The following is a 26,688-nucleotide window of genomic DNA, read 5'->3' as shown; positions in this document are numbered from 1 at the left end:
CTCGTTGGCTGAATAATCATAATAAAAAAGTAGTTTTTGTTTCTCTTTCCTGATTGAAAGCGTATCTTTTGATGCAAGTTTTAAGTATTTTTTAATTATTGATTGTTGTATTATTTCTAAGATACCTTTAATTCTGAAAGGTTTATTTGCTTTTTAGGTTGGATTCCCTGAGTTAAGGATTTACATGATCTCTAAATTATATTTTTACATAGACCCAGAAAGAAAAGTACCTTGATTTAAGTCCACTGACTTTAAATTAGTCAATTCAGGTCCTTAAATATGTAGGGGAGGCATATTTTTAACCACGTATAGACTTGTTCATCAATTTTAAAGACATTATTATTAAAATCAAACTCAAAACAATTAAAAAACTATTTTCATTTATATACTTTTATTAAACTTCTTTAACTGTAAACTAGTAACAGATTTGATCTTAAAATACTCGAATGTATGTTATAGTTGGTAAATGATAAAAAACGTTTTACTAGGACCGATGAGAATGTAGCTTGCCATAATACCTGATACCCAATGAGGCAATAACAACTACAATTAAACTTGGTTCACTTCAGGCACTTGTCTTCATCCTCGTCTCCTGGAAAACTCGGTGGGGATCCTTAAAGTTTCGACTGAGCCTGTGGTATGATGACGTCACGCCACCAGGAGGGTCGCTGGAACGCCCCTTCATTGGTCATAAATTCATTTTGCAAATTCTCATAGAGGAGACCATCCGCCCTTGCAATCACCGAATTCAGGGCAAAATCAGGTGGCGAAATGGCATCCGCTATGCTCACAGCCACGTCCTTCAGTTTCAGGCAACTGTCCAGCAGAAGTTGACGCACTGCAGCCGAGAAATCCCGGCCAGCTGCAAAGCCACCCACATAGAAGGTGGTCATGTGCTTCTCCAGCAGCCACATGGCATAGACATCGAAAAGCAGGCGAAGAACCGACGCATACGGGGCCTCCACCTTCAGTTTAGTGACGTGATCGACGTAGCGAGTCAGTGCATAATACTCGGCATAGGCCAAGGACAATTCACGTGCTCCGGCCACCTGGGAGTTGTTCCTCGCCTCGAAGCGACTGCCTCCCGCCGCCAACTGGCCCTCGATGTGGGCCGTGGTTTGGGCCATCAGGTGGCACAACAGCCACTCGTAGCACCTGAGGGAGACTAAAAGAAAACGAATTAAACAAATTAATCAAAATTTAATAAAAACAAGACAGAAATCTACATTAGAGTGTCTCAACTATCAAATACCCTGTATCCAGCTAAATGAGTGTAAGAGAGATAAAGATATGCAAGCAGCAAAGCAGGCATTCGCTTGAAGTGACAAACAAAAATTTGTTTTTACATTACAAAATTGTAATTAAACAAGAGAGAACGCTATAGTCGGGTGTCCCGACTATCAGATACCCGTTACTCAGCTTAAGGGAGTGCGAAGGAGATAAAAACTTTGATCCGCCGTAACTTTTTAACGAATGGTCCGATTTAAAAAATTTCTTCTACATTTCGATAGGTATTCATAAACATAATAAAACTGCATTTTTACTTTTCCGAAATATTGAAATTTTTAAAATCGTATACAAGCGATTGTGGGCGTTAGAGGGGGCGTGGCACCCTTTTGAAACAAACTTGCGCTGCGTAGGAACTCCTAGAATCTGCATGCAAAATGTCAATCTTCTAGCTTTTATAGTTTCCGAGATCTCAGCGTTCATACAGACGGACAGACGGACAGACAGACGGACAGACGGACAGACGGACATGGCTAGATCGATTTGGCTAGTGATCCTGATCAAGAATATATATAGTTTATAGGGTCGGAAACGCTTCCTTCTACCTGTTACATACTTTTGCACGAATCTAATATACCCTTTTACTCTACGAGTAACGGGTATAAAAATTAAATTAATTGTAAATTTAAAGAAAACTGTATACGCTTTTTCCATTTATACCATGATCGAAATTGCCTTTAAATCCAAAAAATTGTTGGTTAAGGTAAAAATATGATTAAATGTTCTAATAATTGTTTTAAAAAATACAAAGGCTTCAACCGTAATCTAAACTAAAAAACACATATGGAGCTCAATTATGGTAGATTAAAAATTCTCTCCATTTTATAGACATTTTGAAAATTATTTTAATTTTGTTTTAAATGTAGGCAATTAAATAAGCTTAAAAAAATAATAATAAAGTTATAAATTTGGGTAGTTAGGGTCTTAGAAACATATTGACTTACATTGCCAGCTGGCTATCGGAGTCTTCTGCACTAAGGAGGCATAACTCAAGGCCAGCAATTCCTTTCGGTGCTCCAGGAACTTAACGCTGCCGATGGGCGTCTCCAGTTGACTGGCGCTCCACTGGCGGAGCAACCAGTTGGATGCCTGCTGTCCCAGCACATTGTTATCGCCCTCGTAGGTGCACAGAGGATCGTGATCGGTGCGCATCTGACCAAGCTTGGCCGCGGCCAGATAACCATGTCCTCCGCAGGCCTCCCGGGCCTCCTGGATGGCATCCCGAGCTGACCACGTGATCAGAGGCTTCGACGAAGAGATCAGGGCATGGATCTCTGCAGCATTCTGGGTCTAAAATATTAAATATTAGATTAAGTTTTAAATTAAGTACTAGAACAACTCACCAAAATATCAAAACCGTTGGAATCCGCCTGAGAACGGGCAATGATCTCCATATACGTGATTGTCAGCTCTTCAGTCGCGATTTTTTGGACGCAGGCAGCCGCCAAATAGGGGAAGATGCGATATTGCTGGGGATATAGGGAACATAGAAATTAGTATCTAATACATTATTAACATTATACATTATTTTTAACTGTTCTAAATTCGTATTTTTATATTTTTCAAATTAATTTCAGATTTCTATTTTTTATAAATTTTTATTAAGTTATTAAAGAAAAATTTAACTTAAATTATTATTTAAAATGTCAAACTTAAAATAAATGACTTTATCAACTGCAAATTTTATTTAGTTCTACAAAGTGTTTTGTAAGTTTTTTATTTGTAATAAATTATTATTAAGTTATTAAAGAAAAACTGAATTATTGATACAAGGACCTGCAAGACACTCATTAAACAAAATACATTACTTACATGCAGTTGGTACTCCAGGATGGCCATTTCCTCGCCCTGGCGCTCCGGGCCAAATTGTTTGCGAACGGCGGCATAGCGAACGGCGATTACAGCGGCACTACACAGGGTATTAGCCGATTCCTGCATTATGCCGATGCGACCGGCGGAGAAGCTTTCGAGTGCCGCCCCAAGGACTTTTCCGGGTTCGGTAAACACACTCTCGTACACTCCCTCCGGCGTTACGTCACTGGTGCGATTGAGGAGATTGTCGCGGGGAATCCGGTAATTGGTGAATACCACGAATCCATTGTCAATGCCATTCAGGCCACACTTCTCGCCAATATCACCCACCAGAACTCCGGGATAGGAGAGCAGGGTCTTGGGATCGCGAATGGGAATCAAGAAGCCATGTAACCCGTGATTTTGGCCATCAGCCGTGTACAGATTGGCGAAAGTCATGGCCACCGTGGCCATTTTTCCCAGATTTCCCACCCAGCACTTGGCCGCCTCGAAGTCGGGCGTATTGATCACAAACTCCTGGGTGCTGGGATCATAGGTGGCCGTTGTGCGGATGCTCTTCGTATTGCTGCCATGCGAAAGTTCCGTGATGGCCAGACAGGTGATCACTTCCCGATTCCAGGCCGCCTCGATGTATTTCGTGTGCTTCTCGGTGCCCATGGCACGGATGGCATTGTTGAATAGACCCACGCCCAGTGCAATCTTTACGGACAAGCTCGGCGAATAGCAGGCCAGTGCCTCGTTGATGTACATCAGGTACTTGGTCTTGGCCGAGAAGCTCAGGCGCTCGATCTCCTTGGGCACCAAATCCAGATGCTTCATGCGGTTCACCTGCATGGCGCACAGCCGCTTCTGCTCGTCCATGGGCAGCGTGCGGGAGGGGTGGGCGAAGAGGGGATCGTTCTCCAGACGGCGCCATACTTTGTACTGCAAATGAAAAGGAGCTTCGTAAATAAAAGTTATCTTCACTCAAAACAAATAACATAGTTTATCTCTTAATACTCGTTGTGTTAAAAATATAAAAGGTCCAGAAACAAAGTATTAAAAATAAATAATATAAAATTTTAACTCTCTAGTATGTTATACCAAATATTAAAAAGTTATTATTTTGTGGTTTCATTTCTATACCAAACTATAACACTCCCGAGGGTTTTAATATAATACTCATATTGTTAAAATACATTTGAAACTCAATAGTTTAGAATTAACTTACGAATAGTTTAGTTTTTATGATTATTTTTTTTTCGACGTAGTTTTTACTCAAGTCAATGCCAAAAAAAAAGCAAATTTCTAATTTTTCTAAATTTTTAAAGAATTTATTTAAAGTGAGTAAGCACTTAAAAACTAAACTAACTAAAAGAAACGCCATTTACAAATAAGTCACTTAACAATATAAGTTGCAAAATTACTTCGTCACAGGTGAACTTTATATGGTTGCTAAGCGTAGTGCTAGAAATTGCTTTTACAAATTCCACAACTCATTATTGGATAATGACATCAATTGACGTTATTGACTCTAGAGTCTAGAATCTACAGAGTTAAACCAAAACTCAACGATTTGATAAGCTGTTATGTAAGGCCTAAACCCTCCAAAATGTTGTCACTTTATTAGCGATTGCAATTCACTCACCTTAATGCGCAATCCCTGCTCCTTTTCGAATATCAGGCGCAGTCGCTTCCAGTCAAAGTTGGCCCTCTTTCGATAGGCGGCCAAAGGTCCTCCGCTGGGAAGATCGGGAATAAAGCTCGTGTCCTCGCTGGCCATTGTGTGACTTTATTTGATTTGATTTCTGGCAACGAGAGGAAGTGGACAATTTAGCGGATCAGTTTAGCTGTCGACGATCGAGAGGCTATAGAACGAATGCGATCTAGACCCAATGCTTAAATGGCCCAAACCGACCAGACAACCCAGCCAACAAGTGGAGCACTCGAACTGTTTTATCTGCAAGCGTGCAGTTAACTGAAGCCGTAGAAAGGAAAACCTCAAGAGGCGGGGGTTTAGCAGCCACTAAACACTCGCTAGGCAGTTTTGAAGCCACTGTTTCGCCTCTAAAACTGTAAAACAAGTGGAGTTTCGAACCACTGGGAATAGTATTAGTATATTTTAGAACCCAAAATGGGAACAGAGTAAAATGATGAAAAATCTATTAAAATAAATTTCTAATAAATATTAATTTCTAAGAAAATTAAATTCTAATAAAATTAATTTAATTTACTGTAATCTAAGCTGTCAGTAGTAAAGAAATTTATTAAACAAATTTTCAACTCACACGTCTCCTGAAGTGCACAAAATATATTTCAATATAAAACTGTCCCAATAAATTAGACAGTATATATTATATTTCAGGAAACACTTTGAGACCGGGTATAGAATCATGTCCACTCAGTGGCAGAACGAGGTGGTGCGGATTACGCGCCAGGTGAAGCGCAATCTGCCGCACCGAAATTTCCGTGAGATCAACTTCGATCGCGAGACCATAAGGGAAGGCATTACTCCGCTGACCTACGACGAGGCCCGCAGGATCAAGGGTCCAGTGTACGAGGCCCTGGAGGACGAGCTGCGTCGCGCGGGATGCACCATGTTGCCGGAGTTCCTGCACTGCCTGGCCACCAAGGAGCAGGCTCTTTTCGAGAGCCTTAATATCCGCGAACGGCTGGCGGATGACAAGGAACTGCTCTACGGAATGGTGGATCGCCTCCGCGAGGCCGAATTGGCCGTCTGCCAGAACAAACACCGCGGCCTCAAGCAGTGTTTCGCCCTGTTCTTCGAGACCATGCAGCTGCTGGAGCCGTACCGCCAAAAATACGCATACGCCCTGGTGGCCCTCAATGAGCACATTATCTCGCTGTGCCGCAATATCGCAGGTCAGGAACGGGAGGCCGCCGAATCCATATCGCGCATCTACTACACCTACGCTTTGTATCTGGTGAATACGGGTCAGCGGACCTCGGCCATCAATTACCTACAAATAGCCATGGATCTGGTGAGGGGACACGTCTGGACCGCCGAGGTGGGAATGCCCGCCGGCAGCCTGACGCTCCACGAGCTGGTGGCCCAGAAACTGGCCAGGCAGCTCCTCATCCAGGGCAAGGCGATTGTGCGACAGCATCCCGAGGATGCGGTGGCCATGGCCCGTCGAGCCACAGTCCTAATAGCGGAAAGTGAGTACTATTCTCATAACTTTTCAAAGTGCCATTCAGGTATATAAATACGGTACTTTTATGTGCTACAAAATGGTATAATAGCGTATAATAGTCACAAAGGTTTCTGCACCTCAAGGGCCGTTTTCTCGTCCGCCTGTTAATTTTAAAGTAGGGTTAAAACTCTGATTTTCTATACAATTTCAAAGATTTAACCTTACTATAAATTTAACAAACGGACGAGAAAACGGCTCTAAATACACACAAAAAAAAAACTTGGTAAAATCAACTGTAATAATTGTCAAACAGGCCCCAACCAGCAAAATTGTCAATTCTACTAAGTAAATAGTCATTTCAAAACAACAAAATACACACAATTAGCAAAGACACAAACCCAAAGCAAAAACAAAATACACGTAACTATTTTAATAGTTACGTAACTATCTTTGTTGGTCAATTTTACCAAGCAAATTTTTTTGTGTGTAGGCGATACTTTTTTAAGGATTAATGATTCCAATGGTATTGTAATGAATTTCAAAAAACTACACAGGGAGAAAAATGTAAGTACAATTGTTCTTCAATTGTGAACATTCGTTTTCAAAAGCACATTTTTTCGTGTAAGCAGAAGAACATTAGTTCTTGAAAACCGGGTAAGAACGTTTTGAGTTCAATTTAAGAAGAAAACGGTGAGAAGGGAAAAGTTTTATTGAGTTTTATAACAATTTTTTGATAAATTTTAGATGACCGATTTGACTAATTTAATTGTTTTCTTATTGAGATCAACAATGTAAATACTGCCAATTTAATTTAATTCGCACATTAAGCCAACATTACCTTAAAAAGAAATCGTTCTACTTTTAAGAACATTTTCAACTCAAATGAGTTCTCTCTGTGTAGCAATAGATATTTTATAACCTAAGTTAAACCAATTTAAAACTTTATGGTAAATTAAAAGTTAGTTTTAATCACAAGTTATTATACAGAATGACAAAATTCTGAAATTTCCACAATAATTCTAATCTGAACTCTTTCAGTTGGAAGGGATAAGAACATGGAAATATTTTGTGATACCTTCCTGGAGCGGGCCTACTTTTTAATGGAGATTGGCAACTACAACTCGGCCCAGCAGTGCCTGGACCAGATTCGCACCCAGATCTTGGCCTGCACCGAGTACCGCTTTGTCAAGCTTAACATTAAGTACTATTTGTTCCAGGGCCAATGCTCTGAGATGTAAGTAGTCCATATTTTTGGGCCCTCTAATAAAATGGGTAACCCTCAATTCCCGAAAAGCTTTGAGCACGTGGACAAGGCCATCTCGTGCTACAAGCGGGCTCTCCGACTGTCCCGTCTCTACACCCATCGGGATCTGGAGGCTGAGATCCTGCTGCATCTGGGAAAGATCTTCGCCAAGGACACACAGATGACTAGTATAGCCAAAAAGTGCTATGAGCACGCCAAGCGCATTTACGTGGACTTTAACGATCAGCACAGCCGCAAGATGGCCAACTACTTGCAGGCCAAGTTAATGGCCGACGAGATCACACCGCTCTACATGGCCATGCTGAAGTCTTCGACTACTCGGTACTGTGCCTTCTTCAATTTGCGACAGTGGAAGAACCGCTGTCGTCCTTTCTGGAAGCGACTGGGAGACGAGATCATCAAGCAGGAATCGGACAGCATCTACTGCCTGCTAGACGAGGAGAAAGAGGATCCTGGTCACGACGTGGCTCTGTACGATGATGTCGATCTCAAGACATTCAAACTGGCGGAGGGCGATATCTGAGTTAGCCCTCTGTTCGTAGTTCACAAAATTTAATCGTTCAAGGCTCATTATGTTTAATTAAAATGGTTTTGGCAAGCAGAATATCTTCTTAGAGATTAGTTAGATCAGAAAGAAGTTAGGTCTTGGGATTGGATCTTTGTTTTTTGAAAAGTCGGTATACATATAAGAACATATATCTAAAAAAAAACAATCTACCCGTATCTTTAGCTTCCCAGTGTAAACATCATTTATTTACCATCTGACTAAGCTTCTTTGCACGCTTCCGACAAATGTCCATCACTCATCAAAATTCTGGGATCCCCTCGTTGAAGTGTTGCCATAAACGCCCAAGTGTATACATATATCGAAGATTATCAAATCTTGAGTGCAATTTATTGACACCCGATATCTGAGGTATTTGATCACGCATTTGCCCCGCATTGCAAGCCTATCTTCAAAATATAAATAGAATTATGTGAGCTCGAGACCACCCAGTCATTGAAGTACCCAGAGGCACAAAACATGAATCGATCATGCGGTAATGCGGCAATAGTATTAAAAGCGGTTATTTTTCATCGTAGAAATTGAAAACATCAAAGGTTGATATAACCGATACGGATAATCTATATATAATTATAAGAAGCAAAGTTCAATTACTGTTAACCATCTTATCGTTATTTTGTATTCAATTATGCGTCAAGCTTTTTTTGTGGACTTTGATTTGGATACTTAAATGGTTCTGAGAAATCGCGTTAATATGATAAGGCTAAAATTGGTCGTTCAAATAAAACTGGGATCGTTTGTTCTTAGATACCATAATCTTTATAAACCATTTGTTTTCTTAACCCAACTTAATTTTTGTACTTATCTAAAAATATAACAAATAAGATAATATAAAATAAACGCAATACAACAAAATAGCGTACCACTATATTTCCCCAAGGAACATAATTCTCTAGATCCAACTGATTAAAGTTTGTGGAAAAATAAACCCAAGTAAAATAAAAATCAATACCGACAAAATTCAGGTTACGTTTTTTAACAGCAAATGTGGTGTCAACCACCGGCTAATTATAACAATTAGCAATAATTATACCAGCAACCCCGCAGTCACAGTGATAAGTTCTTATTGTCTAGGTTCGGGAACTTTTCGTTGGCGAAATGGTCGAGCGAGTGCCCATAAACCGGTTTTATGGGTTTCTCAGAATGTTTACTGCTACACTTAATTAGCACGACTCAATTCGCAATCTCAGATATGTACTCGTACCCAAGAGTTCCCCCCACAATCTGAATTTTTGCGTAATCACGAGGAAACTACGCTCCACTCCAAATTGTTTGCTTGCACCCGAGAATGTATGAAAACAATGTTAGAAATGTAAATAAATTAGCATTTTAAGCGGAAATAAAAGTTGATAACCCCGAAAAGGGGCGTGTGCTTCTGTCAACAGACTGAATGGGTAAATATGTGAAGTGTACAGCATAAATTCAACAAACTCATAAAAATATGAAGAAAGAAACCCAAAAATCCAGATAAGTGACAACAGTTGGGGCAGCACTGAACAGCTGGCCGGTAAAGTGGCAGCCAAACTTTTGGCTTACGTGATAAGCCCGGTCGAAATTGCGGCCAGGTGAGGATGTAATGAGCAAAACCCATTAGTCCCCCCAATTGCCGTTGCCGTTGCGTGCCGATGGAAATTGTCACAATTTGTTGGCCAACCACCCTATCGGCTGGGGTGTTCTATTGTGAGTCAACCTTGAACATGAAAATAGCCGGGGTTTTATTTTTGTATACACACGGTCTCCCCTTTTAATCAATCAAATTGTAGCTCGGCGACTCGAGAGACACTTTTTTAAATGAATTACAATGCAATTTGCAGCGGCTAATTTCACTTTTATTTACACACACCCAAGACAAATTAGCGCACAATCAACACTCTGGCACAGAGGGCCCTCCATTGTGGCCACATCAAGACCAATTGAGGCTGATATCATGGTACAGTGAAAGGTTCCATTGACGAAATTATTATTTCTATGATTCACTACATTTAAACATTTTTTTTGTTCAAAACGGAAACACTGATATAGTTTAAAAAACACACAGTGAATTTTATCATAATTTTTTAGAGGATATCCTTGAGTTAATATTCTTTAACAATTTATGGATGGAGAATTGGGAATACCATTTTTCTCATTTAGTATATCCGAGAATTAGAGCTTTCACTGTACTGCCAACACACCCTGTATGCGATTTGTTTGGCTAAGGACTCGGTTTCAGTTTCTGCGCTGGCTCATATTACATCACCGCGAACACAACAAGTAGGTAGAAACGGCAATGTTTTGGGCCCAGAAGGCGGGAGAGAGCAAAGTCAAAAGAATCGGAGTCAGAAACTCTGGGACTCGTCCACGTGAGAGATGCTCTGGTTGCATCTGTGTGCGAAACACCAACCTGTAGCGCTTCTTTTCGACCCGCCCTTTTCTTCTTTTCTTCCGATAGAATTTGGCCACAATTAGATTCAAAAAGTGAAAACCATAAACCGTCTGAGCTCATAGAATAATGGCAATTAAACCGAAATATACATACACACCCACGCACGCGGAATTAAAAGAGCACCGGGAGCACCAACAACAACAACGACCGGCACGGCACACGACCGCTAGAGAATTGAGAATCGGGGAGCGAAAAACTGGAGAATTGGGGAAAATACGAACCGACACGGCCAACTGATGGGAAGTGAATGAGCGGAGCAGAGCGAGAATAACGCCGCCTGATTCATAACAGTATGGGAACCCTACGGTCTTTTATAGGGGCGAGTCCCACACGCACACAGAGAAAAAATTTTAGGGATATCGAAATTCGCCTTTTTTAATAATTTTCACTACGTGATTCGAGAGGTTCCACTTTTGTTCACGAAATAAAGTAAAATACTTCCTGTTTTTGGGTAAAATATCGCTATTTACATCAACTGCCCAATTATTAATTTTATATTTTCAGCTGAGTAATAAGTATAACCAAAAATATTAATATCTAAATGTCATATTGAACTGTTTGAAAAAAACACTTCGTTATTTTTCACCTATACATTTTTGTAATTAAGGTATCTAATGCAGAATAACATTTTAAATCATGAAATTAATATAAATATTAAATCTTTTCATTTTATTTTTCTCTGTGTTCACCCGATGCTCTCCCTCTCTTGGGGATGTATGTTGATGGATGTGAGGGGGTGTCGGCGGGGTGTGGGGAGTAGAGCTGGCCAAGATTCTTCTTCTTCATATTCTGCCTCAATGTCAAGTGACTGTTGCCAGAGCGAGACAATTGTTAACCGGCCGGCATCGTTATACAGCTGTGTGGGTGAGTATCGTATCCAAGAGATACGGGAGAGAGAGATGCGAAGATGTTGGTGCGCAAACAAGATACATAAAGCAAAAAAACACGGTTCTGGTCTCGGCTAACGGCCTTATCAAGACTGTCCTTGGCCCTGAAACATAATTTTGTTTCCATTTTTTAAACGTTTTGTTCAATAATATTTATAAAAAAATATAAAACAGGATGGGTATAATACACAAATATTTTATGTCATTTTTATGTTATTTTGCAATATTGTAGTTAAATAAATTATTACCTAGGCTATGTATTGAGTTCTTTTTTTTAATAAGTAGCACCATTATGTAGGCAATTATTTTTCTTGCTATAAAATGCCTATAAGTATACCACATATTCGATAAAATTGATAATTATAATTAATTATAATTTTTATAATTTATTTTAATTCTGATCTGTCGAAAGAGTAAACCCGATTTTTAAAGGAAATAAAGAAATGAAAGTAATTCAACGGAAGCCAAGGGAAAATACAGCCAATCCCCATAAAGGAAATGTCTTTGAACTTTTTTTTTAAATCCGACAATGCTAGAGAAGGTAAATAGGAATACGAGCTGGAAGTTCAAATGGAAAATCACGAGGACACTTAAAGAAGAGGAAGGACACAAGTTGCTTTAAACGTTATCTTGCCTATCTTCCACTCAACTGCATTAACGTCCAGTTGATTGCTGTCGAAGAGCAATCGAAGAAGGGCTGATGGTTTAGTTCACCCTTGGTGGTTCTTCTAGCCGACATCGTACAACGAATCCTAGGGGATCCTTTAGTAGTCTCTCAAGCGCCAATTTCCGAAAAGTGCGGTCAATTCTAACACAGTTCCCCCTCAATCTTCGCTGTACTATGAGTTTATTTCTAATTTTTTCGGCTTGCCAGACTTGATACTCTCCTGCAACAGACATAAGAACAGCTTAAACGGATTGTTACATCCATCGCATGCTTACTATTGCGATCATAACCTTCTTTATGAATGGTAAACTAACGCCTGATCCCATCGATATATTATGTTCAAGCGATCGCGATTATAAGACATATTAAAATTTCGATGCAACGACAGATTGTCTGCCTATTAGAACATTACAAATTGCAAAGAATAAATTAGTACAATTTTTAGAAAAAGCTTTTGCTAATACAACTAAAAAGATTTTGCCCTTGAATACGGTCATCCCTTAAATAAGAAATGCAATTTTGGCTTTCTCATATTTATTTATCATTCTGTTGTGTGGTCTTTTTCTTGTCGAACGAGTAGCAATATCAAAGTGACCAACATAATTGATTAGGATTAGTGTCTGCTAATTGATTACGATCGCATTCTATAATCGTATCCTGCTCGAATGGCGTTAATTAAATTACTAAATTGACTCGGTTATACAAAGCACAGATGCACGGTAAGTAAGTGTACGGGTGATAGGGGCTTTCGGGCGTGTGGGTAGGGTTCGTAAATCGTATAAAAAACAGTATTATATCCATAACTAGGGTTTGGCAGCTGCGAAATCATCCGAATATCTTGTCGAAGCAAGTGTGGCAGTACGGCTTGTCCTTCTGCTCCTTGAAAGTGCCCTTGTTCAATTGCTTGAGGCAGAAGGCGCAGACGAAGTGTTCCGGATGGAATTTCTTGAACATGGCCGTGATGCAGCGTCCGGTGATGGGTTTCGAGCACCCGGCGCACAGTGATCCTCGCTTGGCATGGTAGTGCGTCTCACAGTACGGTAGGCCCTCGTGGTCGAAGAACGAACCACCCTGGAAGGGCTGTCGGCAGTCCTGTGATAGATAAAATAAGAAGGTATTAGTATTTTAGTATTTTTGTGAACCTAAATGAATAATCGTGTTTATAAGATTTTAAGTTAGAAAATTGCAAAAAAGTCTTCCCATATACGCATTATATAAAAACTATAAATGTTTACTGCGCCTCAAGATCAGAGCTACCCCTTCTTGGCACTAGATTAACGTTTAATAATGTGTGTTTCGGAAATATATGAGAGGTACGAGGATGATGTATTGTAGGCCAAATGGCTGTGCAGTCTCCGTCTGAGGCTAATTACGACCATAAATTAGTTGCCATACAGCATGACGGACCAGCAAACCGATCGAGAGTCGACAACATAATATTCGCTGTGCAAAATTTTACGCCTGGCCTGAAAAACCTAATTAGAATTTTGTCAAACCAAAAGTGTCGAATGGTGGACTTTGATACCCTTGCCCCACTGTGCACGGTGTCAAGCTAATTGGAAAACAAAGATTGTACATTTAAAAAAACAAGATTCGAGGAAATTTAAATATGATAAATATATGAAAGAAGAGTGGCCAAGACATTTGTTTCATTCCGTTTTTTTTCATTCGGGGGGGCTTTTGGAAAAACATTTCGGCAGCAACAGAGGAACAGCAACAATTGTCTTAAGACAATAACATTTTGCGCACGCTTTTGGCCAGCTTCCAAATGGGGGGTATCGAGAAAAGAAAGAGGGCAGAGGACAATATCATCCAACCGGCAACAGCAATCGAACCATGGAGCGAAGGATCATTGAGAGAACGCGATATCTGCGGGCGAAAACCTATTTTCGTTTTTCACCACCTCGTACAAATCAATCATTCCATAAACAACAGGTGCAACAATTTTCCCCAGAACATTTCGTTGGTTTTTCTTTGTTGATTATATGAAAGGAAACTCATAAGTGGGGCAGCAACAAAAACTAAACCAAATAATCAATATCGGTATGAACTAAAAATAAACCAAAAATTATATATATGGCACGAATTTCTGTTCAGTCAATGGAGAATTTCAATTATGTATTATATATAGGTATTTAAATGCATTTTTATAAATGAGCTATTTTTGGCCATCGATTTTGAAAGCTGAACAAGTCGAGACTGAGTGACTGAGATTGACGAATCTATTTAAATTTAGTTTGGCCAATAAATTCAATTAGCACCCTGGGTTGCCCATTAAGGCCTGGCCATAAACAGTGCGAATCTTATGTCCATTATAGACAGATATATAGCCGAGTACTATGCGAAGCATATAAATGCTGACTGCAAACGTCAGCAACGAAAATAGTCTCAGCTGGAAAAGTAATTGCTTTCACTAATCGAAAATCGAATCCACAATATTGTAATTTGTTTATCAACCGGAAAAACAGCAACAAGAACACAGAACAGAGAACAGCGGAGGTGGGACAGCAACAGACACATGTGTCAAGGCCAGCAAACTGACACTGACCTTGACACGAGGTCTGTTTGGGTGGCATGCGGTGGGTGGGTGTTGCCCGAAGGTTGCCGCCACCTTGAAAAGCTACAAACACTTTTCAATTTTTCCATTCCCCGGTTTCTGTTCTTGTTTTTTGTTGCTGGTTTTCTTTTTTAATTTGTGTGTGTGTTTTTTTTTAATGTGTAATTATTAAAATTTTATTTACAAAAACAAATTACAATATTGTTGGTCATTTTCATAAATGATTTTAAATTTAAAAAGTACCTATAAACTTAAGCCTACAAAATTGCATAGAAAAAGTTCAACAAGTCGGGGGTTCAGGGGCAAAAAGACCATCATAGAGGGCTGGTTTTCAGGGACTCGGGACTCATTCACCCCAGCGGCACCTGCCCCAAAGGAACGGGCCAGCTGGGCGAGCGAAAAAGGGGTATTGAGAAGGGGGTTAAATTGCTGTTGCCACTGCCGATGTTGCTGCTGTTGCTTATGTTGCTGTTGCGTATGTTGCTGCTGTGTTTGTTGCTGTGTTGCTCCTATAGACCCGCAACGAAAATAGCCCGAGACGGACGGCGGGCAGCTGTTTGGCCGCCAGTTCTTCATGACGCCGACAATAAAAAATAAGTGGCACGCAGCTAGATACAAAAATGTATATGAAGCCGCTGCCACTGGGTTCTATTTTCGTTTGGCTGCTGAACTTCAGCAACAAGTCTGCTGCTGCTGCTGTTGGATCTCTCCTACTCCTCCTCGTCGACACCCACGCACTGTGGACAGACGGGCTTGCCCTCCATGGCATAGAAGGACTTGCCGCGAACGGCCTTCTTGCAGTCCTAAAGGGTAAACATGATCAGGATGAACGATTAAAATTGGTACAAATGATCAAATTAAGAATTGCTAGGAATATTTCTTTCTGTGGTAAAAGTTAAGCTTTGCCTTGAAATTAAAATAATTTCAGGGAGTAATAGTTTTCTACAGTAATCAAGGCTAAACTGACTCAAAAAATCAAGATGAAGCCAGGATTTTTGGTATACTAATGACTTTTTGCAATAGATTTTAGGTTGTCTAACTTCTGGGCGAAAATAAAATAATATTAATTCAGTATTGATGTGACTAAACTAAACCTACCCTGCAGACGAAGCAGTCCGGATGCCACTGCGAGTTCAGCGCCGAGATGTAGTTCTCCATGATGGCCCGGTTGCAGCCATTGCACTTCGGGGCGAACATCTCGAAGTAGTCGTTGCGGCAGTAGGGCTTGCCGTCGCGCTCATGGAATCCCTCCTCGCCGAACTGCTGGCCGCACTGGGCGCAGAAGAAGTGCTCCGTGTGCCAGGTCTTGTCCAGCGCGGTGACGCACTTGTCCAGAATGGCGCCGTTGCAGTAGGCGCAGCGCGGGCTAAACAGATTGTGGTAGTCCGGCTCGCAGTAGGGGAAGCCGTCGCGCTCGAAGAAGTTGCGGGTGCCCAGCTCCTGGCTGCAGTGGTTGCACGTAAAGTGCTCCGGATGCCAGGTCTTGCCCAAAGCGGTGATGACCTGACCCACGATCGGCTTCTCGCAGGCATTGCAACAGCCCTTCTGCACGGTATTGACTCCTTGGCGACTCATATTGGCCTGTAGATTGCCTAGCATAGAATCCAACTGATCCTCGCGACTGTCCTCGACGATGGTCGTCTCCTCGATCGTCTGGGTGAGATGGGCCTGCTGGCTTCCCTTGTTCGGTCTGGCGTAGTCGGTTACCGTCTGGTGTTGCACTGTCGACGAGTGCTGCTGCGGATGACTTCCGTTTCCGATCCCGTTTGTTCCGTTGCTAACCTGAAAGACGGATCATAATAAGTGTGCCGATTAGTATCCTCAATATCCTTGGTGATCCTGCGGCGGTGGTCTTACGTCGATGTGCTTGCCTCGACTGAATCAAAAGTTGTGCGAGCGCTAGCACAAAAACTTTTGCTTTTAGCCGCCACCAAGAAAAAAAATCAAAATATCAAAAATAATGTATCTCTTCCTCTTCGCACAGATTCTCCTGACTGAACTATATAGCCTAATATCTGTGTGTGTGTGTTTGGGCCTCGTTGCGCACGACGCTCTTCTCATATGCAAAGCATTTTTCTTCTACGTTGACGTAGTTTTCGTTCATTGCCAAAAATAAGAAAGAACGTCTTCGAAGAAGGAAGAGAGTGGGCGGCGGCGGCTGCGGGGACTCTGATTCTCTTCTGTGTGTGTGGATCTTGTCTGTCGAGTCTCCATTTCAATATTCAATTTTTCTTTCATAAACTTTGCATTTTCATTGGGCGTGCTTGTGCTTGTGCTCTGCCTGCTTCAGCTTAACTAAGTAGACGCCTAATTGAGCGTCCTCCGCCTTTGACAGGGGGAGGATCAGGACTAATAAAAAAGGGACAATAATATGGGGTCGAAAGTTAAAAAATTATTGAGCTTTGGTTTTGGGAGATATACACAAAAATAATTGTAGCACATTAAATTTAAAACTTCCAATAACTTTACTAATCTTTCAGGAATATATTTTTAGTGCCGTTTTCTCGTCCGTCTGTTAAATTTAAAGCAAGCTTTTTTCCATGCGATAAATTTAAATATAACAAGAGAATGTGTTTAAAAACTTAAACAAAATTGGTATAGTTAAAGAAATGGCAGAAACCCTAAAATATCATGGTTTTAAAAAGCGTTCTTCAAATTTTTACACAAATGGGGTTACTATATCAATACCAAAGAGCTGAAGGTCTACAGCTGCTAAATAAATAAATAAATAAATATCAATACCATATTAATACCAAACCAACCGTTTTCATCAAAGAAGCTCTATAATCGGGGTTTCTAACCAAGGACGGTTGTTTTTATGTATTGATGTCCGTAAGAACAATAATGTAAGAAAGTAATAAGAACGAGATTTCTGTGAAACCCCCGATTAGGATGTTTAAAGTCATTAAGGTGAATTCAAATATTCAATTTTTGTTAACAATTTTAAGATACTACCCCCAATAAAAATAAAATAATTAAGATTCGTTTCTTTGTTTACAATATTTTACAGTACTTTTACAGGGGTGTCACAAAAATACCTTTCAACCGAAGACGGATGGTTTTGTGTTTGGATTTCAGTTGGTAATAATTTCTGTAACACCCGCGATAAAGATTCCTTCCACCCGAACCATGAAAACTCCGCTCCTGTTTCCCCAATCGCACCAATTGCCATTGGCTTCAGCGTTGGCGGGGTTTTCTTATTCTAATATTTTTGTTGGCTATTTTAAGACCAAAATCGTACACAACGCAGTCGAAGCGCCGTAATCGTCGCTTGGCGTGGAGTATAAAAATGAACGTCGACCGGCTGGTCAACAGGATTTCCCCATAAAAAGCGCATGAGCGTGTTCGGCACACGCTTCCAGTCGGAAAATCAGGGGGAAAGGGGGGAAAATTAGGGGTTTATAAAATGGGGGACAGGAAGCAGGCGCTGAGGAAATCTCGATCAATGAATGTGGCGGGAGGGGGAGGGGGAATGGGCGGAAAATGCGAATACGAATGCGGTTTTGAACGCCAGATGATGGCAATGAAAGCGCAAACAAAAATATAGAAAATATATCAGACACACTAAAACACCCACAGCAAAATGGATTGCTTGGGTTATAGAAATGAGAGAAAATAGAATAAAAAACGCTTTCGAAAATAGCCATGCAAATGATTTGCAATGAAAAACTATAGCAGAGGCAAAGGCGGCGCTGTGGAGAACGCGTTGACAAGTGGGAGAGGGGGCGTGGATGGGGGTGGGCGGGCGACTAACTGTCCGTTTGCGCTTGCTTGTGTGGGTAGGAAAAGCGCCGGGAAAATCCGACGTGCCGTGTGCAATATTGTTTATATCCGAATATATTTGTATTTAATTTTTTTTCGCGCTGGCTACTTATACACAAAAAGACGTGGGGCCAAGAGGCTTTTCTATTTAATTTTCATATTTATCATATCAACAAAAGTCACGGACACGCCTTGCCACGCCCCTTGCCTGGCTTTTCCGCCCTCTTTCGCTGGCGGTTGGCAGAAAATTGAAAATGATATTAAATAATTAACAGGCCCGACCTCTCGTATATACTTTTCGTATGCACGCCTGCCATTCGTCAATGACATTGAATTGCAATTTACTCAAAATCTTAACAATCCATTCCCCTTCTCCCAACTTGGTTGTCTGCTAATTTTGCTGCGATGGCCATCGCAATTGCCAACAAGGTATGTGCAAAAATATTTTTCACTTAGTAATTAATTAATAATTAATGCAAAACGAATGCCTCGGCGACAAACTGACAATTCGCAGAATTCCCTGCTGACATCTTAAAATATGGTTAAGAAGGTCGGGTCTAAAGACAAGGGTACTTATTAAAAATGTTCAAAATAGTTAAATCTTATACCATTTAAAATATTTAATACCAACAATAAAACGAATCAAAAAAGGTTTATTTTAACAGAAATGCTACTAACTGTCACATCAAGAAGTATAATAAAATAAAAGATATTGGCAATAAATCAGTTGGACTAAGGCCACAAAAATTTATTTAAACACTGTTGCTTATCTGCCTGTCAGAAAGAGTTTAAATAAATCTTAAGGTGAAATTAGCTTAATATGTTATTAATTTGTTTGCATAGTTAAAATAATTATTTTATAAAAAACCTTTAAAAAAAAGACGTCCTGATATCTTGTCTTATACAAATTTTATAAGTATAATGAGGGGTATTGCACCATATAAACAAACTATAAATAAACCGCATTTCTTTGCCTTTACTTTAAAATATTTTTCCTTTCCAATCCAATGATTGATGCATTCCATTAACGAACTGAGCCAAGGACAGTTAATAAAAGGAAACTTCCCTCCAGCCTTGACCCAAATACATTTGGATGAAAGAAAGAGGCAAGCGGATTGCAGTACATTAAATAAGTAAGCTCATAAAAAGTAAACGCGTAAAAAACCGAATAAAATGCAAAAGACATCTGCTAAAATACATCATCCAAATAGGCGTTCTGTTCAAGATGTCAGAAAGTTCTAAAAACAAATGTCAGACAAGTGAGAGGAAGAGAAATAGAGGCATCGCCATAAAAGAAAAACAGGCTAATCCAAATAAACGGAAACAATATTTTTGTTGGATATACTCTAAGGAGATGTGCAGTGCCCGAATAATAAAATACATTTGTTGTTTACTCAATTGCCACCCAAATTGATCGATGGCTTAATGAGGTACATATAGAAAGTAAAATAAATTTGCCTATAAGTATGTAAACGGTAGATCTGGGGGAGAACTTTAAATGTTTTGGCGCCGTGTGCAATAAATCGTGTGACAAGTCTTTGTGAATGCTCGCCATCATAATCAGACCACATTAGCCTAATCAATTTATGTGGCCCATTAAACTATACCCAATATCCACCTTCGGATTGCGTTGGCAGATGTCAAAGTCAAGATCTTTTTCCGATGCTACGAGACTTTTCTAAGAGATCGTCAACGGGCATGGTCATGGGCCGGGGATCTATGGTTCGGCGGTGTCATTAGATTCGCTCTATTGCCATGCGTCAGACGATTTGCGATGATATATCTGTTCATTTTATGGTTCTTATTACAAAACACAGCCTAACCGAGCATTGGGGTGTCTCCTGCTAAAAATATCCAAATACATAGTAGAATATCAGGAGGTAAGATTGGAGGACGGTGAGAAGCCTTCTGCCATTTGCAATTTGTTTTGACGCTGTTCAAAGTGAGCGTGTCCCTCCGACAGGTGAAAAAGTCGAAACATTTGTGCCGTTTGCAACAAACTACTTACAAATATTTTAATACGTGGCTTAACAAAATTTAATTGACAAAAGATATATTTTAGACTGGACACTAATACATATTAGTGACAGTATTTTATTGATATTGTATAATTTGTGAGTTCCAAAGTGTAAAGTATAAGTGACAAACAGTGGCGGATCTAGGATTTTGTTGTGGGGGGTAATATCAAAACAATTTTTTTGTTGCATACTTTTTGAATACCAAAATTAGTTTTAGCTTTTACCCGTGGATCCACGCATGGTGACAAATCTTTTAAGAAAAACATTCACGGAGAGAAAATAATTCTTAATTGCTATTTATACCCGTTACTCGTAGAGTAAAAGGGTATATTGTATTCGTGCAAAAGTATGTAACAGCTAGAAGGAAGCATTTCCGACCCTATAAAGTATATATATTCTTGATCAGGGTCACTAGCCGAGTCGATATAGCCATGTCCGTCTGTCTGTCTGTCCGTATGAACGCTGAGATCTCGGAAACTATAAAAGCTAGAAGATTGACATTTTGCATGCAGATTCTAGGAGTTCCTACGTAGCTCAAGTTTGTCTCAAAAGGGTGCCACGCCCCCCTAACGCCCACAATCGCTTATATACGATTTTAAAAATTGCAATATTTCGTAAAAGTAAAAATGCAGTTTTATTGTGTTTATCAATACCTATCGAAATGTAGAAGAAATTTTTTAAATCGGACCATTCGTTAAAAAGTTACGGCGGATCAAAGTTTTTATCTCCATCTCCTTTGCACTTCCTTTAGCTGAGTAACGGGTACCTGATTGTCGGGGCACCCGACTATAGCGTTCTCTCTTGTATTATTTTTGAATGGCCACTACGCTTTTCTTCCCACTATTGGTTATTTTTCAATCCTTAGGGGTTAAGTAATGTAAAAGTTTTATCTTTTACATTAAAAAGTCGGATTACTTAAATATCGTATAAAGCATAAACTAATATTATCTTCGGTCCCTAAAATGTTTTCAGTAAAAACATTATACGCTAGGGTCAAGCCAGATTAAGGATGTGACAGTAGTGTTTCATTCAATGTTTTTTGAAACCCTTTCTTCCAACTGTATTCAAAAATGAAATATTAAAATAATATTTAACTTATAACAATACAAACAATACAATCAGTTACAGTACAGCCGTTACTCGTAAAGTATAGTTTCCGAGATTTCAGAGTTCATACAGACAGACAGCTAGGTCGACTTGGCTAGTTATCCTGATCAATCCGATCCTGATCCTTATAAATCCGATCACTCACTTCCTTTTACTCTACACTCAGAAAATGAATCGCCCTGAATTTTAGAAAATCGCCTATGGATTTGCTTCACTGGCGATTTTTTTCTTTAAAATAAAAAAATTTTCTACTGGTAAAGAAAATTTTCTTCCAATTAATCAAAATTCATTAAATTCAAGAAATATTCCAGAAATATAGAAAAAAATCGCCAGTAAAGCAAATCCATAGGCGATTTTCTAAAATTTTTTTTTGAGTGTACGAGTAACGGGTATAACTAGAAAATAATAATTTTTTACTCTTGCAGAAGGTGCAACTACTAGACAGAAGTTTGTAACGTAGGGAAGAAGACATTTCGATCCCATAAATTATATATATTTCTAATCAGGATCACTAGGGAATCGATACCGTTTGCGAGCTTAGTTTAAAAGCTAATGATATGAAAATTTCACAGTAGAAGGTGTTTCAAACAAGAGAGAGTCAAAAGCTTTTAAATCTGAATCGAAAGTCCCAACTCTCAAGCCTCTTAAGTTTTCTGAGATCACAGGGTTCACGCGGACTCACGGATTAAATCGGCTAATGAAACGATAGGAATCGGTTCCTTCTACCAATTATTCTACGAGTAAAAGCTATAAAACTGAAAGCAATTTAGATCTGACTATTTATTTAAAAAAAATGCTTTTCATGCTTTCTACATTGAACGTTTAGTACACCGATAAGCTTTAAATAAAAGATGTATCTGTCATACACAATTTTCAATTGCTTTATTGTTAGTATTAAAACCATTTTTGATTATTTTTCATAAGGGTCTACTATCGTGAAAAAGTTGGGTACGAAATGCTTAAAAAAAGTTTTTGAAGTATTTTCATTTTTAAAAATCAAAAGCGATTTTTCTTTCTGCTAAATGTAGGTTTCTAACGGAAACGTCTTATTATAATCACTCAATAACAACAGGCCAAATCGACTTGTATGACTTACCTTGAAGTCGGACAATGATGCCATCAGATCATCGAGTTCCTTGGTGGCCTGCGAGGTATAAGCCTGATGCACCTGTTGGCCCGGAACGGCATGGTTGGGCGTATAAGAATCTTTCTGCTGCACAATCTGCTCTTCCACAGTGCCAACTGTAATGCAAAACAATAATTAGTCACGATTAATCCAAGTAAATATAGGAGCAAATTGGTAGGTACCTGGGCCATCGGGACCCGATAGCTTTTCCGTCTTCGTTTCACGAACAGTGATGGTAACATGACGTCCCGGCGTCGGGGATTTGTGAGCAGATCTATTAAACACAAGAGAAGATAAAAAGTTAATACCAGCATTCGTTAATTAGATTTGTTTTTCCCTACCCATTGGGCACAGCATAGATGTGAGCATTGTCTAGTTCGTTTAGCAGACTGTCCATTGTTGGACGCTCCTCCACGGTGGCATAACTATTAATCGTATTGTATTTCGAGACTGGAGTGCTGTAATTCACCGGCACATCGATATCTGAGAAAAGTCAATAAAAATTAAAGTTAATATATGAAACAAAAGAAAGCGAAATACGAAGTCCATTATTCAGTTGCTAAACATTGGCTTTACATTTATAAATTTAACTGAATCAATTACACTGGTCGACAAAAAAAAAGCCCAAGAATAAAAGCTACCAATCCTGAAAGGATTTTAGCTGTAGATTACTACCTCATACTTGGAAACTTTCCATCACGTCGAAGTTTTGAGAAATCCGTGGTCAAAGTTCAAAATTTTCGATTTTTAGGCACTTTTTGCGACATAATAGTAAGAAAACCATTCGTAGCCCAGACCCACAATTTAGCGGAAAATGTACTTTGAACCTTTAACTTCAAGATTGTCCAATCACAAAGTTGGGCGACCTCAACTTCTTTGGCTACAATGGATTTTACTGAAGTACTTTTTGTCACTTTTTTTCATCTATAGTAGCCTGATATTTTTAATGTATTGTATGTGTACGGGTCTCAGTTCAACAAGAAAAATATCAGGCTACTATAGATGAAAAAAAGTGACAAAAAGTACTTCAGTAAAATCAATTGTAGCTAAAGAACTAGAGGTCGCCCAACTTTGTGATTGGACACTCTTGAAGTTAAAGGTTCAAGGTACCACTTCCTCTAAATTGTGGCTCTGGGCTACGAAAGGTTTTCTTACTATTAAGCCGCAAAAAGTGCCTAAAAATCGAAAATTTCGAACTTTGACCACGGATTTCTAAAAACTTCGACGTGATGGAAAGTTTCCAAGTATAAGGTAGTAATCTACAGCTAAAATTCTTTCAGGTTTTGTAGCGTTTATTCTTGGGCCAAGAAAAAGCCTTGATTTTGTCGACCTGTGTTATTTTCATAAAAAAAAAGTATTTTTGTACTGAACAATAAATCGCTCAAATTTTACAAAAAAAGTGGTTGTATATCTTTCAGGGAACGACTGGTAGAAAAAGTATTGTTTAGAAAAAACTGACATGCTAATTATAACTAACAATAATTTTCGATTTCGTTTAAGTAGAAACCAAGCCAAAAAGGGAATTTAGCAGGAGTTCGATTTATAGAATTAATTTTAAGCGAATTTTTTTACTAATTGCCTATAAAACGATCATTTCCCTTACCCTTCTTATCCGCCCCATTGTAGCGAGCATTTTGCAGATCCTGAAGCAAGGAGTCTAATTCTGATAGCCCTGTGTTTCCAGGCGCCGCCTTTCGAGGCAAAGATCCCTGGTTGGCATAGCCGGGAATAGTTGAGGAACCATTAAAGTCCTGTCCTGCCGTTGGAGAGCGAGTCTCTACGCTATAGTGCTCTTGATACTACAAAATGGGATACAATTTAATTAGAATAGAGGCATCATAAATAATATTACAAACTCACCACCTGAGGCTGGGCTTTGCCCCTGAGACTTCCATAACCTGGTGTGTTATCCACAAACTGCTGTTGTTGTTGGTGTTGCAAAGGTTGATGTTTTGGTTGCACAGTACCATATTGCGGCTGAGACTGCTGCGGTTGACCCGGCACGCTGTTTTGCAGATCGGCTAATAGAGCATCTATAAAGAAAAATGATAAAGCGTTAGATGTCGTAATCTCGTTTACATTATTAATAAATCATTAAACTCTTTCTGTGTCACCCACGATAGTATTAATATCTTTTTAAGTCACATTTTATTTTGAATTTACGGACTAATTATTTAATTGATATCGTTATATTTTTAAATATGACGGTTTATGTTCTCCTTGATAACTGAAGTTCTGAGAAAATATTATTCATTTTCTCTTTTCCTTTTAATATTTTCGATTTTTAAGGAAAAGCTTGTTTTAAAGGTATATATATATATTTTTTATGACTACCCAGGTTGTCGTAATCCCCGTAGTTCGCCATAGCACTTTTATTTCCGGTTTTTCTTTAGATTCCAAAGTTAAAGCACCTGTCACTGCACGTCTGACGCATAGTCCGTTGTTAACTAAACGGAGATTCCATTCCGTTGCCATTTACCTTCGTTTCTTGGCACATATCATACAACAAAAGTTTCTGATAACATTTTGTTTGTTTTCTTTTGTCTTGGGCGATATCGCACAGTACCTAAAATCACTTCGTTGGTCTTATTTTTGGTTGGTGTCCAGGGTAATTGATATTGAGTAGAGTCAAAAGCTTGTTGTTAAGTGAGAAGAAGCTCTGAATTCAATGGGATGTACAACGAGAATCCAAGGCGGAAGAATATTACAAGGTTACTATTGAAAAAATTAATTAATTATAAAAGAAATTGACAATATTGTTCTCTGGGAATAAAAGCCACTATGTAGCTTAATTAATAGTGAATAACTAATAAATAAAGAAATCTTTCTTGTAATATTTTTTTGAGAAAAGGTTTATTGAAACACCTGCTAAAAGGGCAGACGTACTTGAACTTGACCCAAAGCCCCTTCGGATAATGTTTTCTAAGGCAACATCATTAACTCTATAATGCCCACGCTTCACTTGTTCCCATTGAACAAACTTACCCAGACGTCTCTCAAATTCGCCCACTTTAAAACAGTCGCTGAGGGGCGAACTGTGGAACGACGATGATATCAGTTTTGAAGACATTTCACGCACTAAATTTGGCCAGAATCGATGGTATCGAAATGTTTCGTTTTATTGTCACTCGGTTGCCGATACGATATGCAAAATCTCGAATTGTTTGAACCACTATAAACGGTAGTTTAGTTTAATATTTTGACCGGCACAGCAACAACAACTTATGAGAAAAAAGTTCAGTTGCCAACTGACCAAATTAAAGCACCGAAAACTCAATCAACTCGGGGCCAAACAAAGTCAGGCCAAAAAGACACCCACACTGCAGCCCAAAACTAGCCAAACACCGCGTATGAGGGTGATTATATAGAAAGGTATATACATATGTATATAAAATAGACGGAGAGTGGGGGACCTAACATCTACACACAATTTTTTGATTCAGTTTAGGTGGGACGAACTTGTCGAACGGGCTAAAAATCGCACCAAGTCAAGAAATATCGCATCTACTCTATGCCATAATATTTGCCAATGTGTTAGTGTTTCTTTAATGTTCGCCTTATAGACAAACTATTTGATCAAATTAATTTTGTTTGCATTTTTTCGCTCATAATTCCGCTAAGAGCAATACAGTATAGCGATAGGGAAGTGGCTAAATAAACATCATAATAGCGAGAATACCGATAAGTAGTATAGGATAGACAGAAAAACACAATATTAGTTACTCATTTTTATCGAATCTAATTTATAGGTATTATTAAAATAATTGTAAATGAAAATATTAAAAGTTAGAGTTTGTTTTTAATATTTTAATTCATCATTAATGAGCAAGGAGTCTATATATTTATTATTTTGGTTCCGTTAAAAACATTTTAGCAGTAACTCGTTAAAAGTTCTTTAAAAATATTTGAAATGTTTGATTTTACATGTAATGTTTACATTTATTACGGATAAGATACATTTTACATCAAAAAGTTTTCGTCTTTTTTTAATGTGTATAAAGCATTAAATAAAGAGTGCTTAAAGTTACTTTGAGGATTGCCGAAAGTATCTATTGGATGTCTTGTATCATCAGCTGT

General features: G+C 39.1%; 3 protein-coding genes across 8 annotated transcripts in view; 1 reads left to right on the top strand and 2 right to left on the bottom strand.

Annotated features, from left to right (window-relative positions):
• Positions 1–363: 363 nt before the first annotated feature.
• On the bottom strand, positions 364–5,052 carry LOC108059507 (peroxisomal acyl-coenzyme A oxidase 3). Its single transcript, XM_017145024.3, has 6 exons — positions 4,997–5,052; positions 4,727–4,886; positions 3,100–4,023; positions 2,631–2,756; positions 2,232–2,577; positions 364–1,165 (listed from the first exon to the last, which is right to left on the bottom strand). The coding sequence occupies exons 2-6, from the start codon at positions 4,859–4,861 to the stop codon at positions 615–617; spliced, it is 2,082 nt and encodes a 693-aa protein (XP_017000513.2). The 5' UTR covers positions 4,862–4,886; positions 4,997–5,052; the 3' UTR covers positions 364–614.
• Positions 5,053–5,393: 341 nt separating this feature from the next.
• Positions 5,394–8,101, top strand: LOC108059703 (uncharacterized). Its single transcript, XM_017145148.3, has 3 exons — positions 5,394–6,258; positions 7,272–7,467; positions 7,528–8,101. The coding sequence occupies exons 1-3, from the start codon at positions 5,472–5,474 to the stop codon at positions 8,018–8,020; spliced, it is 1,476 nt and encodes a 491-aa protein (XP_017000637.1). The 5' UTR covers positions 5,394–5,471; the 3' UTR covers positions 8,021–8,101.
• Positions 8,102–12,558: 4,457 nt separating this feature from the next.
• Pax (paxillin) overlaps positions 12,559–26,688 on the bottom strand; it is a 29,457-nt gene continuing 15,327 nt past the window's right edge. For 3 of the 6 annotated variants that reach the window (XM_017141858.3, XM_017141856.3, XM_017141859.3), the window contains 7 exons: positions 24,472–24,644; positions 24,215–24,410; positions 22,953–23,094; positions 22,794–22,885; positions 22,582–22,727; positions 15,697–16,380; positions 12,559–13,133 (listed from right to left, as the gene is read on the bottom strand). In XM_017141858.3, the coding sequence (XP_016997347.1) occupies positions 12,867–13,133; positions 15,697–16,380; positions 22,582–22,727; positions 22,794–22,885; positions 22,953–23,094; positions 24,215–24,410; positions 24,472–24,644 (1,700 nt within the window). In that variant the 3' untranslated portion in view covers positions 12,559–12,866. Of the gene's footprint in view, positions 13,134–14,721; positions 15,402–15,696; positions 16,381–22,581; positions 22,728–22,793; positions 22,886–22,952; positions 23,095–24,214; positions 24,411–24,471; positions 24,645–24,945; positions 24,992–25,596; positions 25,784–26,688 lie in introns of those variants that run through there. The other 3 variants (XM_017141854.3, XM_017141857.3, XM_017141860.3) reach the window with 3 other exon arrangements.

The sequence above is a fragment of the Drosophila takahashii genome, chromosome 2L (genome assembly GCF_030179915.1).
Source record: "Drosophila takahashii strain IR98-3 E-12201 chromosome 2L, DtakHiC1v2, whole genome shotgun sequence".
NCBI lineage: Eukaryota > Metazoa > Arthropoda > Insecta > Diptera > Drosophilidae > Drosophila > Drosophila takahashii.
The sequence above is the reverse complement of the archived record's forward strand: the minus strand, read 5'-3'. Positions and strand labels throughout refer to the sequence as shown.